General features: G+C 42.1%; 2 protein-coding genes across 5 annotated transcripts in view; both read right to left on the bottom strand.

Moving 5' to 3' along the window:
• aldocb (aldolase C, fructose-bisphosphate, b) overlaps positions 1-8,344 on the bottom strand; it is a 9,909-nt gene extending 1,565 nt beyond the window's left edge. The window contains exons 1-8 of one of the 3 annotated variants that reach the window (XM_085289052.1): positions 8,207-8,278; positions 6,809-6,921; positions 2,076-2,192; positions 1,554-1,765; positions 1,046-1,100; positions 787-947; positions 579-662; positions 309-483 (exon numbers count right to left, since the gene is read on the bottom strand). In XM_085289052.1, coding sequence (XP_085145178.1) covers positions 309-483; positions 579-662; positions 787-947; positions 1,046-1,100; positions 1,554-1,765; positions 2,076-2,192; positions 6,809-6,887 — 883 coding nt within the window. In that variant the 5' untranslated portion in view covers positions 6,888-6,921; positions 8,207-8,278. The other 2 variants (XM_085289053.1, XM_085289054.1) reach the window with 2 other exon arrangements.
• A 1,121-nt stretch (positions 8,345-9,465) lies between these two features.
• Positions 9,466-17,750, bottom strand: rskrb (ribosomal protein S6 kinase related b). 2 transcript variants are annotated; one of them, XM_085289057.1, is made up of 14 exons: positions 17,450-17,750; positions 15,453-15,743; positions 15,228-15,311; positions 14,997-15,065; positions 14,565-14,634; positions 13,600-13,707; positions 13,285-13,325; positions 12,086-12,136; positions 11,984-12,011; positions 11,668-11,757; positions 11,422-11,510; positions 11,151-11,261; positions 10,959-11,072; positions 9,466-10,866 (listed from the first exon to the last, which is right to left on the bottom strand). In XM_085289057.1, exons 1-14 carry the CDS (start codon positions 17,477-17,479, stop codon positions 10,630-10,632), a joined length of 1,413 nt encoding a protein of 470 aa, XP_085145183.1. In that variant the 5' UTR covers positions 17,480-17,750; the 3' UTR covers positions 9,466-10,629. The 2 variants fall into 2 exon arrangements, with proteins under 2 accessions (XP_085145183.1, XP_085145184.1); XM_085289058.1 differs by lacking the exon at positions 12,086-12,136 and having other exon boundaries at positions 17,450-17,747.
• Positions 17,751-18,177: the final 427 nt, after the last annotated feature.

An 18,177-nucleotide genomic window follows, 5' to 3' on the forward strand; every position in this document is an offset into this window, starting at 1 on the left:
CACTCTGCAGGTAGATATAAACGAGTGAAAGAATCTAGAGATTTAAGTATTACTATTAGGAAATCAAAGCAATCTGAAAAATGCCAAGACTGCCAATTTACTAGTCAACTCATCCAAATTCCAAGGGATGATCTAACTGATTTTATACATTCACAAAAGCATGTTTCAGCTAGCAGTTTATCCATGATAACATATAATGGTTTAACTTTTAAATATGCTGCTCTATTAAGTCACTTGGAGCCCTGCTGTTACACACAGATACTGTCCCACTCCCTGAATTTTTCCTATTATATACACAAGTATCTTGCCTGGGACAGCAGGAGGCACTGTGCGGCGCAGAGCAGTAACAGTAGCCATGGCGATTTCTTCACTGCTGTACTTAGTTGGGCAGGAGTGTCCAGCTGTGACCATGTTGGGCTTCAGCAGTGTCCCCTCGAGGTACACGTGGTGGTCCGACAGAGCCTTGTACACTGCAGCAAGGACCTAACAGCAGGAGACAAACGATAGCACGCAAGTCCAAACTTGAACTCTCCAGAACAGATAAAGGTGGCAGAGTTCCACATTCTGCAACATGTTACCTTCTCGGTGACGTACTGGCAACGCTTCAGGTCATGATCTCCATCGGGAAGGATCTCAGGCTCCACAATTGGAACAATACCATTCTGAAAGAGATTACAGAGTGTAAATTTAACACCAGTATTTTAGAAATATACAATACTACCATTTGATGATCACTAGTGTCCTTTCCAAAAAAAGGAAAGGAATCCTCTATAGTACCACACTAACCTGTTGGCAGATGCTAGCATATCGTGCCAGCACGTTGGCGTTCTCAAAGATGGCCAGCTCAGACGGCGTGGTTTCGCTGATCTTCAGCACACAACGCCACTTGGCGAAATCTGCGCCGTCCTTCTTATACTGCGCGCATCGCTCGGACAGCCCATCCAGACCTGCACTCAAACAACGCACAGAACCAGCCATGAGAAACACACAGGGCTTCCGTGAAGTTCATTTCAGTTCTCAAACTTGTGCGTCTACTGTCTCCTACCCTGAGTGGTGGTCTCTCCATTTGTTCCAGCGAGGGGTACAACACCCTTGTCAACCTGTAAAGACAAACAGAAAATGTTCTGAATTTGACCTGAAATAACTTTAGCCCAGTTGGTCCTAACAACATGATCTGCTGTTATGTGTGGGTCTGAGTGTATGTAAACACACTGAAAGCGTGTTTTTTTTTGGTTTAAGAAAAAAAAGGAACACCTTTCAGGTTTTACCTGCTAAACGATGAGGGTTTACACTGCCTGCTAAGCTGAGTCACTTGACTGCATTATATCAACAGCGAAGTGATGATGACATTCAAAACAAAAGGAGGTTGAGATTTTCAGCACTCAGGCTCTTGTGTTTTAAGGTAGACTCTGAGCACAACAAACTATGTAAACTAACACGTAATGGCACAAACCAGGCAATGCAGCAGAAGCATAATGAAACTGAGCTAAAACTAATTTTCAAGAATGCACCAGGGTAAACTGATTACCCAGCAACGGCAATCCCCTGCCTACCTTGATGCCAACGACAATGCCGCGGTCTTTGATGAGCTTGGCGAAGTTGACGCCATCGTCAGTGTTCTGGTAGAGGGTTTCATGGAAGAAGATCACACCTCCGATACAGCTGTCGATGCGCTGGTCGGCTGTGAAGAGCAACTGGCGGTAGCGGCGCCTGTTCTCCTCAGTGTTCTCGACCCCAATGGGGTTCAAACGCTTTGCCATGCTGCCTAAAGAGCAAAAAAACAAGGACATGGATTTAATAAAATACACACAGATGACACAAATGCCATTTATTTAGCATCATTTACAGTATAAAATGGCCTACAGCAGAAGACTAAAACTGCTTGTTTGCAGTAATCTTATAGAAACAATAACATGCATCTTTATTTTATGATCTCTTTAAATAAACGCACAGCAATTCTAATTTCACATGCAACTCACTGCATGTTCAGTGTACTGTATGTTGGTATTCAACCATGTTTAATGTTGCGTTTCAATCAGCCACCTTTGCTGAAACACCGACACACCAACACATACCGGTGGACTCATCAGCTGCGAGGATGCCTTTGCCTGGAGCTACTATCCTGTGAGCAATGTCCTGCAGCTCCTTCTTCTGCTCAGGGGTCAGTGCGGGATACTGGTGAGTCATGGTGGCTGAAAGAGAGCGAAACACACATACTGCTTCACTATGTGCAAACCTGGATGACTGCCCAGGGCTGGCCTCATTTAATGTCTCCATTGTCTGCAGCTCAACTATACTGTTATACCAATGAGCTTTTCTAAGTTAAGTGCAGCCAGATTGGTGAAAATGGGCAAACTCCTACACAATGGCACTTAATCACACCATACAAGAACATGACATGTGTGCAAGATGTGAGCAGTACATTTCCTGTTTCCTGAGAGTTGAAAGGGGGGGGGGAGAAAAAAAGAAAAGGAAATAGAAAAAAAGTAATTCAGTAAAATCACTTATTGTGACTAGAAGCAAACACCCCATCTTGTTGACATTCATTTTCATGCATCATCTGGTGTCAGTCATTAAAAACAGAAAGCTTGGTGGCAGTGACCAAACTCCATAAACAGCCTTCAAACCAGATTATTTAATTCCCCTTTCCCTTCCTCACTCTTCCATAAATTAGCAGTTACGTAACCCCTCACCTCCCCCATGTGAACCACACCAGACGGATGGAGGGAGGGGGAAGGGGTTGTGTAATAACGCTCCTATAGACTCTGCTGCCAGTCCTCATTATAGCTGCAGGCCTGGATGCAACACGGCTCGTTTCCCCCTCCTCAGCAACACTCTTTGTTTTCCTCTGTCATTATACACCTCTCTGCCAGTTACACCTTTAGTTCTTCGCCTGGAGTGACACGTCACGCATCCATTTAAGCGCTGCTGTTCTCAGACTACAAATTATTTCTACTGGAGCCATGCGATATGAGTGCATCAAGGATTTGTAAATTTCCGTTCTCACTCCAGCTAATGCACTGTGTGCCTGAGAACAAGCTGTGACTTGTCTGTTTGGCTATATTGGTATCCGAGGCGCTCCCGCTGAACACAAGGCTGTAGCTTTGTGCACAACGCTGCCGGGTGTGGGCCACAATAGCAGGTCATCCATTGGAGAATTCGATAGACTATTCATTTATTCTACTAAATGTTCCTCCACAGCAAGCAGTGTCAACTAAAAGCTGGAATTGTCAGTATATTGTAAAGGCACACATTCATAGGAGGCTGTAATACAGCTTAATGATAAAGTCAGGGAGGCTGGTTTATTGTGAGAGCACACCGTCTGATATACTCCCTGTACCCTCTGTGTTAATCCTCAGCTTAAAGCTATGAGATAACCTTTACAGTACACACAGGCCTCTCAATGAAATCAGTGTGCAACTCTTATCACACACACACTCACACGGCCAGGCCTGCAGGGCATATCGTGTCCCCGAGGAGAATAGCTTCAGCAGGGGTACAAGCTGCATACTTCACATCTCCAGTGAATAAAAGGAAGTATTTACACGTGATAAAAGCCAACCTAAGGGCAAAGGCATGTGTGCCCTCAGCTCTGCTCCACTGTCTGTACCAGCCAAAAACCATGCTCAGCAAATACCTGCCCTCCTTTGTGAAGCAGTACGACTCCACCGTGGTGGAGTTTCGCTAAGGAAACATTGCACAACAAGCTAACTCAATAGGAAATCTACAGTTTATGCAACAACTGGACAACAAAAAAAAAAATATAACGGAAAATTACTAAAGATGACAACTTTACATTGACTGGAGGCTTACGCTGAAATCACGGCTCAGCCCCAGCAGCCTATGGAGGCCTGCTTACCCACAGAGAGCGTCGGTGGAGGGAGTGTACCAGTATACTACACAACTATGTAGTATAACTGGTCTGCGGGCTACTCCTGGTTATTCTGTTATTGGTCCATCAGCTCAGGACAGAGTAGAGGGAAGTTACAACATGAAAAGAGCTGAAGTGAAACAAAGTGTCAAACACATTGAGAAGTGACCACCACAGTCACTGCCTGTGCTTCTCCCAGTCCCTGTGAATGTCGCCACGTGTCAACCAATCGGCATTAAACCTACACATAGGTCATCCGCAACCAGGGACATGCATCCGGGATTTTGGACGAGTGCACAGGAGCACGTTTGCAATGGGTGAAACCCTGTCTTTTTACACCGTCCATAGGGAATTGCATACACAAATTAATACAACCCCCTTAAAAGAACAATATGAGGCAGGACTCTAGCACATTATCAGCTGGGGCAAGTTTGGTAGTAGTGCACTAGAGTTTATGCTTGGAGGGTTATTAGCTTTAAAAAAAAAAAAAAAAGATATTGGCTAAATGTGCAAGTATAAAGTTTTAGAATCACTACTATGCATCAATGCAACAACCACAGAGAGAGAGTGTGTGGTGTCAAGGACATTTCTCTCTTTGGTAAAGTAACCTGGGAAAATATTTGTCATATAGGATTATCCTTCTGTCTCTCTTAATCTACGATGGCTCCCAAATCAAAAAATGGGAGATTGTCAGAAGGCTGTGGCTGAACTGCTTTAGACATAATCAGGTGATGACAACTCAGCTTATGTTACTCACAGCCAAAGGAGGTACTAATCTTATGTTTTCCATTTTTGGGTTTGCTTCTTGAACGTCTCCAGGAAACAGTCCCAGAGGAGGCCATTAGAACAAAGACAACTACCTCACTCTGTGCCACACAAGCACCACTGCAGGGCCTTGCACCACAGATGTGACACACTTAAAACAAACAAGCCCAAAAGGTTAAAAAGACAAAAAAAAAAAAAAAGTCCATTATTCAGAGCATAGGATGTTAGGGAAATGGCCTGATCAAGAGAATTAAAAGGAAGGCTTTTCATTGGTGTTTGAGTTTAAATATTTCTGCTTTGCATATTCCTTTAGCTTCATGATCTATTCATGAAGTCAAGTGATTATTTGAAACCATTTTGTTTTGTTTTTTGAGTTAATATTAAAATACAGAAATTTTTTTGAGTTCGGTAGAAGCCTCAACTACCCAACTGTAGCAGATTTAAAGAAACTATAGCATATCCTATAAAAACTGCAGGACATTACAATTGGGTGAACCTGCGTCTTCATTTGTATTGACTACCCTGAGCTACAGTATTAGGCTAAGAACTCTTTAAGCCTGGAGAACCCATGGAGTCAGATCCGTCCCCATTGGTTTACTAGGGAAACCATGGGGTCAAATTTGACCCCATGGGTTCTCCAGGGTTAAAAAGATCTTCCTGTGTTTCCAAAAAAAAAAAAAAAAAAATAATAATAATAATAAGAAGCTAAAACTAGAGCAGCGTAAGCGCTATCAGAATCAAGTAGAGACCTTCCAGTAGCGTTATCATCAACACTGGTGATAACCGTTATCTTCCAGACAGTCACATACACATAAAGTTACCAATAACTAACCAATAACATACACTGTTCAGTGATCATGTTGCCCCAGTGGCCAAGGACATTTATCTAATGCGGCTTTCAAATATTTTATAAATTATGTGCACAAGGTTCTAAGGCTGTTTGTGTGTGTTCGTGTTCCTGTTTAGCCATCTTTGTGAGGACCGAAAGCTGCATTCTACTATACTTGTAAGAACCAACAGTCACTTGTGAGGACACACACACTGGTCCTCACAAGTTTGAAGGCCTTTTTGAGGCTCAAAATGTGGTTTTAGTGTCAGGGTTACAATTAGGTTATGGTTAGGTTTAGGATAAGGGTTCGGTTGAGGCATTCATTTTTAACGGTTAGGGAAACCATTATGTCAATGAAGGTCCTCAATAAGATAGTTGAACGGGCGTGTGTGTAGTAAATTCGAGTGCATCCTATTGATTGTCATTCGTGAGATTTATTGATTTGGTAACTGCAATTAGAAATTCTGCTTGGAGGTCAGATTCTTCATCGATTCCTGATCAATTTCCTGTGTGGCTAAAGCAGCTCAAAAGAATAAAAAACAAAAAATAAACAAAAAAAACCAAAAACCCCCAAAACAAAACCATACCATCACTAAAAACTGATAAGCCTGAAGTGATATGACTGAACAGTTTAAAGCTGGTTCACTGTTGTGAGTAGACTGCATATGCAGGCTTTCATGACACGTAGCCCAGCTCTCTATATTTTCTGATCTTTGATCCAGCCTGTTGAAGTGGTCTGCTTCAACAACACTTCTGCAATGCGACATGAAGATCAACTCCCTGCTGAGTCACAGAGAACCACTTGAAAAAACAAGAAGACCGGACTCACACACACACACGCTCTTTAGTTGTTGTTAGATGGAAAATGACACATCTAGATTTGTACCAGGCTGATTTAACTGTGATGCTGTCTGATTTCGATTGAATTTCAGGTTAACAGAAGAAAAAACAAAAACAAACAGAGGGGCCATCCAATGCTTCTCACCTTAAAACAGGAGCAGCCCGGCATGCAGTGAGAAATCACAAATACAAGAAAAACATCAGAGTCCACATTTACAGCCATCACACTGCAGCTGGTCTTCTTTTAAGCATTGCTGCAAGCATTCAACTACAAGGTCTTGAGCTTGCATGCTAGATTTACTGCCTATGTTCATAAGCATGTAGGGGGAGGATGAGGATTTTTTTGCCGTTTTGTCTAGATCATCAGAACCCTCTGGAGGGTGCCACTTTTTTTTTTTTTTTTTTTAAATTCTATTTTCAAGTTGCATGAGCTTTGCGATGAAATGGCTCCTGCAGGACAGCACTAAAATAAAAAGCCTGCTTTCAGTGCTGTGCTTTGTTACCAGACGGGCCTCTGGCCTTGGTGTCGCATCTATCTTCAGGCCTTGATGCTGCAGCGGTAGCAGGAGCACTGTTACCCATGCAGCTCAATGGGAGCCTATTACAGACCTCGAGGCTGCGAGGGTGTTGCAGTTCAAAGAAAGGTGGACATTGATGAAAATGTGCAGGTTAGACTTCAGAAACATGTCCATAACAAACGTCAGTAAGGAAACCACTCATAATTAAGAACACCTGGTGTATGATTGTAAAAATACTTTCTGGACTGGAAACTATTAGTTTATCAATGGAGAATTATTTAGCAACAGCAGTTATTGATTAAGGGTTTCGATTTGTTCATTGATCCATTGCCTCATTTGTTTTTTTTAAAATTCATTTTACACGTGAAGTAGTAGCGTACAAATCAACAATGAAAACACTTATTTAAGTATTACACTCGTTAATAATGCAAGAGAATAGTAAAAAATATAATTACTAAGTGGAAACTGCTGTTTGTTTTGTTTTTTTAAATTATAAACACTTCTGCAATCCAACCCTCATCAATTACATCCCCACGTGATAAGGGCTAAAACATATTTGTTATATATTATCATGATTATTGTTGATATTAGTATTTATTTTACATTCTGAACTAATTTGCTTAAGTTGGTTAATTTTACGCCACTTTTCTACAAAACTAGTATATATATATATATATATATATATATATATATATATATATATATATATATATATATATATATATATATATATATATATATATATATATATATATATATATATATATATATATATATATATATGCCTTGCTTCCAAAATTCAGGCCGCTATATGACTTCATTAACACGTGTAGCTTTTTCACGTACTCTGCGGCTCCGCCTCTCGATGTCTACGTGCTTCGGGACAGCTACACCCTGACGGGAAACAACCTCGTCACAGCCCTCACCCATCACCGCTGCCACCCACGTTTGTACCCGACAAATCACGCATAATCAAGCACATGTAAAAACTGATAGCGTCGATCTGAAGCGAAGGAAGGCGCAACAGGCTCGTCTCCTCCACTTCCATCCTCGAAGGTCATCACTTCTGCGCCCTTCCTGTTGCGTACTTCGATGATGGGGCCGAAATGCGCAACTCTAAAACGACTGTTTTTGAGAAGGTGATAGACTTTTAGGAGTTGTCTGTCAAATTGAGATGACATAGCATCAGTGATACAGCTAATGACGCTGTTTGTTCATTTATGGCTAACAGGCTAGCTTTTGGAAGATACAGCTAGCTGTAGGTTCAGTCAACAGCATCACATCCGCATCACCATCAGAATGACAGCCATCATGGCTGACGCGCTCAGTAACACACAATAAACGTTTAAAATTTAAACAATTTTTGGATGAGGTGACTCTTACCTGCTGATAGAGATCAAGTGAGGTGTGCGCAGAGGATGCGGAACGGTCTCCTGTTTCACTGCTGCAGCGCGACGTGACCTTTTAGAAAGCCTGGGCGGAGCTTAAACCAGGCGTCACGGCACGAAGCGACGGGGCGCATGCGCCGCAGAGCTCCAGAGTGATTGTGCATCTTTTTTTCTTCTTTGTGGAGACAGTTTGTCCTCTGTTTTCTAAAAGTACCAAGGTATTTATAGATGATGGTAAAATTGACAAAGCGATTGTGAACAAAGGCGGAACTTCGCCTCCTACAGTGCAAACTGTTCAATAAGATAAAAATAATTTACTTTAATTAAATATACTCTGTATTTGGTAAGTCTTTTTTCGTCCTAGTGCTAAATAACCTCTGAAAATGATTAATACTCATGTTTTGCGGCCTAGTTATAGACAAAGCTGAGTGAACTTTTATAACTTTCACATATGTTAGATTTCAGTTCATATTATTGTTTATGGTATGTTCTGATACTTCGGTAATGTAATTTGTTGAGAGGTTTCTGTAAGGCATTTGAATTGAGCATTAACAATAATATGACCTTAAAAGGAATTTGTTTTCATAAGTTTTTCTGAGATGCTGAGCTCCCCCTGGTCAAATGCAGATCTGCACTTGGTGATTTGCCCGCATACCTCTATTTTAGTTGTGGCCTAATATACATGCTCCATTTATAGTGCATTTTGTACATGTGTGTTGTTTCTTTCTTCTCACTTTGTGTAAAGATGACACTGTTGGTGCTAATGCCAACTTTCTATTTTGTGGTCATAGAGGGATGGACACTGTCAGAGTCAATGCTCAGCTAGGCTGGGCTGTTTAAATGATGCTCAGTTGGTACTAATTTTTCTTTTGCTAGCACATGGTGTGTCTTCTGCCCATCCGCTTCAAGGTTCAGTGTGTTGTGCGTTCAGAGATGCTCTTCTGCATACTTTGGTTGTAATGAGTGGTTATTTGAGTTGCCAATGCCATCCCGTCAGGTCTGATGTCAACACTGCATTTTTACCCCAGAGAAGTGCCGCTCATTGGATATTTTCTCATTTTTCTGTAAAACGTAGAGATGGCTGTGTGGAAAAGTCCCAGCAGATCAGCAGTTTCCAAATTACTCAGACCAGCACGTCTAGCACCACCAACCACACCACGTTCAAAGTCACTTTAATAACTTTCTTCCTCATTTTGATGTTTGGTTTGAACTTCAACAGGTTCCACCCTGACAGAACAAACCAGCAGAACTTTGTACAGTCAGAGTTTAATATTCCATCTGTGCTACATGGCAATTACAAAAATACATCATAACATAACATATCAAACATCAAAGAGTATTAAAAAAAAAGTCATATAAACTTTATAAACAGGAATATATACACATCAGCATTCGGTGACCAGAAATAAAGAAAGGTCAAGGATCACACACGAGGCATTCTGGGCACACATTAGGGCATACTTTACAAAAATAAATAAATAAATAAATTACACTATAATCAGATGAGCAGGTAAGTGCATAAAGGTGAGATCACTGGCAAGGGCTTACCACATCCACAGACCGTAGAAAAAGCCCTGTATCGATCAAAATGTTAAGTGGAGGTAAACGGTACTGCTGTTCCAGTCCCAGCTCTGATCTGCACACTTTTGTACAGCTCTTGGAGTCAAAAATCAAGGCTGAATGGGAAAACCACCAAGCGCTCCCCTGAGACGTAGGTTATAAATGATGAAGCTAAATAAGGTGTTGAAGGCATACACATTTGAACCTGATACTGTGTCACTTGCTCGAGGAGATGATGTAGCCAAGGTCAGGTTTGGGAAAGGTCAGATCGTGGCATGAGCAAAGGTACAGACTATGTTTCAAAGTAAAAGTTGCACAGATTGAGGCAACGAGTCTTCCATCCGCTTCTGCTAAAATAACTGCAACATCTTGCAACATGAAAATAACAGCAGAGATTTTGAAATCAACTAACCTAGCTGAAAGGATAACTATGGTTTGCACACTTAAAACAAAAAAGAAAAAAATATTATGATCTATAATATTATGATCAACAAGCATGACATTTCCACAAGGGGTAAATTTCACAGCATTTGTCCACTATGTATTAACACGGCAGCCATGATGGTTTACTGGAAAGTGGATGCACAATAGTGCAATCTTTCTTGCACAACTGTTGGGCAAACAAGTGTGCAAGGAACTGTGCAGCGGAGAAAGGCAAACACATAAAGGAAGAATAACTTGTATTAAGCACGTCACAAAACATAAAAGTCATTGAAATATGCGTGGAGAAAAAAAAAAAAAAAAGGTGATTTCCATTAAGTCAGTAATTTTAAAGTTTAGAAAATTTTTAAAGGCGCACCAATTCAAGGGTGGACAAATGTGCACAAGTGTGCCTTTACACTGTAAACTCAGTGTCTGTCAAACAAACACTTCTCTGCGTGGACCTTTTTCCTGAGCAGGATGCAGTGGGAGTGCTGGGCCAGGCAGCGGTACAGCTGTGTGAGTGTTTGCGCTGGGATCCTGCTGCGAGTGTGGCGTGGCGGGTGGGCTGAGGAGCGAGTCGTAGTCGAAGCCTTTGAGAGGCTGTAGGGACAAAGTGAGGCCTCGTCGAGCTTTGGCCGCTCGGTCCGGTCTCTCCCGCAGCTCCAGAATCACCTGACAGCAACAGAGAGGAGAAGTCAAGACTCATGCTTCAGCTTACAGAGGAAACAACCAAACCGAGGACATTCAGACGTCTCGTCTGTTACCTCCATGGGCTGACGCTGCAGTAGGTCGAGGTCAAAGGTTGATCCGCGGAAGAAGGTTTGCCGCTGGAAACGATCAAGCGTCCTCAAGCGACGCGAGGGAGTCTTGCATAAAAGCTGGACAGGAAAATGTGCAGATGATGATCTGACCGTTCAACTGGCTCGCTGCTTAGCAGATATACAATAAATGATTACCTCTGTTATTAGCAAGGCCAGTGGGGAGCTGAGGCTGAGGGGCATCTCATAGGGGAAGCTCCTCACTTTCCTCAACATGCTGCAGTGGTCTGGTTCAGGAGCCACGGGGAACTGACAGAGGGAAAATTCAGGGGATGATTCATCTTTTGCTACTTTGATAGATTAATACTTCAGCATGCCAGAACATTAAATGAACACAGTCTTTCATGCTCATGTGTCACTGAGAGATTAATCGAACTGCTGACCGTGCAAACAGGCAACAATAGCTAACCTTCCCAGTAGCCAGTGAGAAAAGCAGAATTCCCAGTGACCACCAATCAGCTGCATGGTTGTAGGGCCCACCACTCAGCACCTCAGGAGCTGCAGAGGACAGAGAACCCTCACAATGTTTTTCCATTCATAAATTCACCTCCCAGTAAAACATAATTAGATACGCTCTAAATGCTTCCAAATCCCAGCATCTGCAGCTGTGGTGGGATGAGCTGCAGGGGAGGTTAAGAGTGGATGTTTTCCTCACCCATATATTGGATGGTTCCACAGATGGTAAAGGCTCTTCCCCCTCTCTCCAGGCGACGAGACAAACCAAAGTCAGCTAGCCGGATGTGTCCTAGAAAAGATCATTTTCTCTATGTTATGATGAGTATGAAATCCCAGGCTATTTTTTTTTTTAACTGACACAGGCTGGATTTTTATTTGTATCATAATGCTCCCTCATAGTTTGCAGTGATAGGTATTGATTGATAGACGTGCACAGCTCTGTTTTCTAGAAGCTTCTGTGCTTTTCCCTCATACCAAAGCTATGCTGCTCTCTGCTGGGGACAAGATTTACTTACCATTGTCTGTCAGCAGGATATTTTCCATCTGCAACAACAGAGCAAAATAAATAAATAGGTGGATGAGATTACACTCTTGCACTGAATTCTTATGCCACACACCGTGTCTGCCATCGGATTACTGCGAAACACTGATGAAAGGAAACCTGTAGCCTGTAACAAAATATTAAAACAAAACAAAACTCTAAATACGGTATCTGATAAAAACACAAAGTATCAAACAAATTCTACTTCAATAAAATATTTTGTGGCAATTTAAACATTTTTAATGCATTGTACACATTGTTGTGTTCATGCATTGACTAAAAAACAGGAATGAGCAGTTTAGAAACTTTTTAGTAAGTATTCAGTATTCAGCCTTACAAAACCAAAAACAGCCTTTGTACGTGTGCATGATGGAAAAGGAAGCTGAGCTTGCTGTTCTTATATGAGACGCAAAAGTAGGACATCCAGCTGGAAAGGTTTCAGAGTTAAGACAAAAACTCTTCATGATAAATGTTAGGCTTGCAGCATTTGATATCCTTTATTCTAGCCTATGGTATTCCTATGGATACCTTACTCCATCCATGGGAATGAAGCAGCTAAGTAACAGCCTGATAATCAAGTGCACTTGATTAGCTGATATGCAATGCTCGGAGAATTTCCCAAAAACCCATTTCAGACTCTACAGGCCTCAGTTAGTATGTTAAATGTTAAAGTTAATGACAGCACACTTAGAAAATAACTGAACAAGTATTTGGAAGGATTGCTAGGAAAAAGCTTCTTCTCTAAAATAAAGAAGCATTGCTTAGTTTTGCAAAATTCCATCAAAACAACGCTTTCTCAGCTTTCAAGATTTCTCAAACAATGCCTGGAGTGACCGAAGTGGAATATCAGCTGTAAAATATCAACTGTCAAACACTGCGGTGACAGAGGGCTGATTTGGGCTTGTTTTGTAGTTATTGAATCAATAATGAATTCATCTGTATACCAAAGTATTCTAGACACAAATGTGAGACCACATGTCTTACAGCAAATCTACAGCAGAATGGCTGAAAAAAAAGAACCAATGAGCAATGTCAATGTCCAAGGTGGTGGGACCTTAAGAGAGCTGCTGTGAACAACTTCCCACAAACATCATTAAACTCAAACAAAGTTGTAAAGAACAGTGGGACAAATTTCCTTTCACAATGATGTAAAAGACTGAGGACTGCAGAGAGTCCTGTGAAAAACCTTGATATGAATATGTGTTGCCTGAAATGATCTAGATGCCTGTGCTTAACATAGGTTTTGTGTCATTGTACAATTTTTTTGGTTTTTACCTTCACATCTCTGTGGATCACCCCAAAATCGTGCAGAAAGCCTGTAAAAAAACAACAACTAGTAAGCAAACAGGTTTCAAATCCATGTCTTCGTACTGGCAAACTGAACCATTCTGACTTTGCTGTGTTGCTGGTGGAGATCCTTAGAGAGCTCATCTGTTTTTAATAAGACCACCTCTGATAATTACTTCCAGTTAAATAACTATGGAAACGACGCTTTGAGCTAATTAAGATTTCTGAAGGGAAAAGTCAGGCTTACAGTACGGATGAGGGTTCACATCTTTCATTTAATTAGTAATGTAATAGCATACACACCAAGCGCACATCCCAACTCTGCAGCAAACACTTGCACCGTGTCCTCTGGGAACTGACCAATCATCTGCCAGTAGGTGTAGAGGTCTCCTGTGCTGCAGTAGTCGCACACTGTTGGAGAAGAAACAGGATCAAAGCATGCCTCTGTGCAGCGGTGCGAGATGTGACTGGGAAGTGAAGGTCAGCGGGAGGTGGAACACAACACTGCTCAAGTTAGGGAAGAGACAAGAGTGAAAACTGTCTTTCTCTAGGAAGCAAGCAAGGTGGAATTTTAAGGCTGGCTGCCTTAATGGAGCATGACTTTAAACTGCATGTGTGTGCGTTTGTAATAATGAATCACCACACTGTAACTGAGGATAGCCATATTTATTTAACACTGTTACATAAGGCAACATAACAATTAAGCAACTGTTTAACCTTAATTGCTTTAAAATATCTGCAGAGATCTTCATCGGTTTGTTGTGGTGACTTCCATGTACTCTACATTTCAGGCTCAAAAAATATGTGACTCAGTGATGATTCACAGTATGTTCAGCATCTGGTTTTCGGGGGCTAACTCGTTCTCTTTTTGCAGGGGGTGGAGAGGCAAACAAAGTGGGTCACACTTTCTGAGTCAGTGGCTAATTTGGAAAAAGAGGGTAAATGCTCAGGAGGAAAGAGGAAAGAAGTCGAAGAAGCTACACGATGCAGAGGGAGTGGTAGACTGGGGTTGCAGGGCTGGAGGGTGTTTGATAAAGGTGCGATTAAACGTGGGGTACAAGCTCAAAAGACCCTGAATTTTAAAGTCTCGACGGGAACCTCTTTGCCTTTTTTTTTTTTTTGTTCATCGTGTTGTAGGAGCTGGGTTTGGGTGGGGCTGTGGGTAGATCTTGGACCTAGCTGCCAGTTTTGAGGTGAGAAAAGGTGAGGTGAAGTAAAGGGAGAGTGGATCTGGGTTGGATTGGGTCACCGGTCTCTGTCTGACTCACTAATGTAGACGTGGCGCTGTGTCTGCCAGCAGTCCTGGAGGTCATGGACAAATGGGTGGCGCACCTGACGCTGCAGGCAAAGGTCAAAGGTCAGCCTGGAAAAGCTCAACCGACCATTGTTTCTGAGAGATCACGTCACTCAGAATCGCATTAACTTCAGACTTTACAGGCACACGCCATTTTTGTGAGAAGGCAAATAAACATAAATGGTTCATCACCATCACAGCAGATTTTTTCTACCTTCTATCAACATTTCTAAAGTTAAGAAATCAAAGAATAGCACAATATTTACATGAGATCTTATCACTTATTAACTGTTAGCAGTAATTATCACTCACTGACTATTATGTGTACTTTAGAAAGCCTTGGTTTGTTGAGTGCTAACTGTATGAAATGCAAATATAGTGCCTTCGAAGTTAACACAAAACCCACCTGGACTACAACTTCTTCCTTTGACTGCTCCAAAACCCCGAGTCTTAAAATCTCTGCTTTAGGTATGACCTGTGGGCAGACACAAGATGAAATCAGGCCACTGTAATTATAAATGAACCATGAACACAATTATCTCACAGCTTCAGTTTCCTGCAACAGCCTGATTGGTATTTATGTTAGAATTTAAACGCAGAAAACCTATATGTTAAAACCCAGATAATCAACACTCACTTTAACAGCATATGTCTTCTGTTTGACCTTGTCCTTCACTTTCAGGATGGGTCCAAATGAACCTTTGGCGATGTAGCCCAACACCTAGTGAGGCGAGAACAATGCAGACACAGATACAATGGGATGGTGTCTAGTTAAAAAAAAAAAAGTAAAAGCAGAACATGAGAAAGCTTTGTTCAATCATAAGACGCATGATGTGGCGCTGGCGTTCAAAATGACCCTCACCTGAAAGTGTTCGTGGCCAGGCACAGTTCTGTGGGGGAATTCGGGGAGGAACATGGTAATAAACCCCGGCAGGCTCCACTCCGCTCTCAGCTTGTGGGGGCCAACTCCTGCCAGCCTCAAGACGTGGTCAGGGATCTCGGGGGCTTTGCCCTGGAGCATTCGACGCTGGCCCAGATGAAGGGCAGACGGGGCAAGGCGACACAGGCCTGCTGGGACAGACAGGCCAATGTTTGAGAGGAAGCCACGCCATCCAGAAGATAAGTGCTCATTCTCCTGCCCTTTGGAAGGCCTCTGTTGGGGAAACAAAAGATAAAGACACAGTTTTGTAGATGCTACAGAAGAAACAGGATAAAAAAAACCATTTAGATTGTCTGTTTTTATTACACAAACTCCTGGAGAACAAAAATGAATAGACTGTTCATTCAGAGAGTGTTTTACGCAAGGTTAAGTACCAACACTTATCAAGGCAGGCGTGCACTGCTGAAAGCGCCCTTCTGCTTTCACTTGACCTTTTGGAAACTAGAACACACAAAGAAAGTTGGCACAGGACAACCTGTACTGAAAAATGCTTTGTAAAAATACAGAAGAGAATTGCCTAAATGCTGCTCTAAATTTACAGACTAAGTCCAAACACAACTTACTGTAGCAATAACTTGAATTAGTCGTATTCTGTATGACTTTATCAGTCTCACACGTTGCTGTGGAGGAATTTTTGCGACTTTTTCTTTGTATCGTTGCTTCAGTTCATTGAGATTTGCAGGCATTCATTTATGAACAGCACTTTTAAGGTCCCACCAAAGCATTTCAATCAGGTTAAAGTCTGGATTTTGACTGGGTATTGACACCTTGACCTCAAATTAGACTGTAATAAACTTGGGTATAAGAGGACTTTGTGGTCAACTCAGCGACTGCAAAACAAGCTCAAATCATCACCCCTCCACCGACGTGTTTGGCAGTCGGTATGACGTGTTTGTGATGTTACGCTGGGTTTGGTTTTCATCTGTCTAAAGGACATTGTTCTAGAAGTCTTGTGGTTTACTGAGATTCAGCTTTGCGAGCCTTAGCCATACTTGCAAAAATGTTTTTTGTAGAGAAGTTTTTTTTTCTTAGTAACCCTCGCAACAACTTCGTTCAGTCTTTTTTTCTAACTTTTCCTCCTTTATTTGTACTCTTTGTTTAACATCTACAGCTCTTTTGTGATTCTGTATCTTTTATAGTCTCTCTCTCTCTCTCTCTCTCTCTCTCTCTCTCAAACACACACACACACAGCACTTGTGAATTTTATCTTAGTGTTTGTTAAAAAAAAAAAAAAACAATGACACATGTATCTGGGGTTGTATTTAAATAATTTTACAACCTGCCATAGATTTGAAAGACAGTACACAGTATATACTTGATTTAATTTATAAAAGGTTGCTTTCCTAACGATTGTGGCTTACTGTACAAGACATCAGACTTTGCTATAATACAGCCCCATCTTCATCCCTCAAATGCCTAAGTGGAGCCGAGTGGTACAGCATTTTCATGTAACCATTCCTGCTCTCATATATAAAAACACTCCCTGGTCTGCATCCAAAGTGCAGTCACCGGGTCAACAAGCCCCCTCCCCGTGGGGCTCCTGCTGCACATCTCTGCAGCTATGTAATGCAAGATGCGCGTAATCAGCCATGCAGAGTGTCATTATCATCCGAGCAAAATAAAGGGGCACATCTACTCCGCTGTCACTCTGCTAAACAGCTTCGACCAGTGACCGCAATCTGGGGAGTGTCAGACTTTTGTTTGAAAAGTGACGAATTTGCATTCAAAGTGAATGGTCTCACCCCATATATCGTAACGTGGGAATAACACATTGTAATACTAATTGGCGACTTTTCACCGTTACGCAACTTCAGCACACTTTTCAGGTCCCAAGAGATTGCGGAACCCCGTCACACAGGGAACCCCCACCCCCACCAAAGCACGTGCCTTACACCTTAGCAACCAGATATCCAACTCACCTTCCTGTTCTTACTGCCGTCGGCCCCCATCTGTGTGACAGGACATCAGCGCAGTGTCCTCATACCGACGTCTGCTCTTCATTTAGCCATCCGCGCTGTTCCGCAACCTCTCCACGAACAACGGTGTCGGGCTGCACGAACACAACGCTTACCTTTCGCTAACAATCTGCAGCTGATCGGGCTACGCGGTATAAAATGTGACAGATATGGCGATATAAAGAAAACAAGTTAATCCCGCGTATGGGCAACGTCAGCGTAAATCCGCCCCCATCACTACCGTCCAATGAGAGGCACGCTTCAGATCCCTGTGCTGCTGCTTGCGGTAATCAGAGCCGCACACATCAATTATACACGTCGGTGACAGTTTCTGTTAGGTTTGCATCATTTGCATTGGCGTGACTTGTGTGCACAAAAGCAAACGTGTAACAGAAAAGCCTCCTGTATCTCCCGATACATTTTTCAACCCCCCATTCACTTGTTCTAAAAATAAACCCATGCATGCATAATATGTGCTGTCTTAGCATGTTTGGAGGAAATGTGAATGCTGAATGCAATTCATTTAATTAAAAATGCTACAGCGGGAGCACTGATACAGAAAAGGAGTGCATCTTTCTCCCATACTGGCTTCTCTTCACTGATTCCCTGTTAAATCCAGAATCAAATTTAAAAGCTGTATCCTCACAAACTAGAACCTCACAGTAAGATCTCACAGTATCTTATCACCCCAA

The sequence above is a fragment of the Mchenga conophoros genome, linkage group LG10 (assembly GCF_057382185.1).
Source record: "Mchenga conophoros isolate Kocher_MC1m ecotype Shallow Benthic linkage group LG10, M_conophoros_male_GT1.1, whole genome shotgun sequence".
Classification (NCBI taxonomy): Eukaryota; Metazoa; Chordata; class Actinopteri; order Cichliformes; family Cichlidae; genus Mchenga; species Mchenga conophoros.

What these genes read in the sequence shown, in the direction of transcription:
- rskrb (XM_085289057.1), bottom strand. Translation starts at nt 17,479, where the DNA reads ATGGGGGCCGACGGCAGTAAGAACAGGAAG. An exon ending in CTGGCCACGAACACTTTCAG is followed by an intron (nt 15,312 to 15,452) that starts GTGAGGGTCATT and finishes TCGCCTCACTAG; the next exon opens with GTGTTGGGCTACATCGCCAA. An exon ending in AGAAGACATATGCTGTTAAA is followed by an intron (nt 15,066 to 15,227) that starts GTGAGTGTTGAT and finishes GTCTGCCCACAG; the next exon opens with GTCATACCTAAAGCAGAGAT.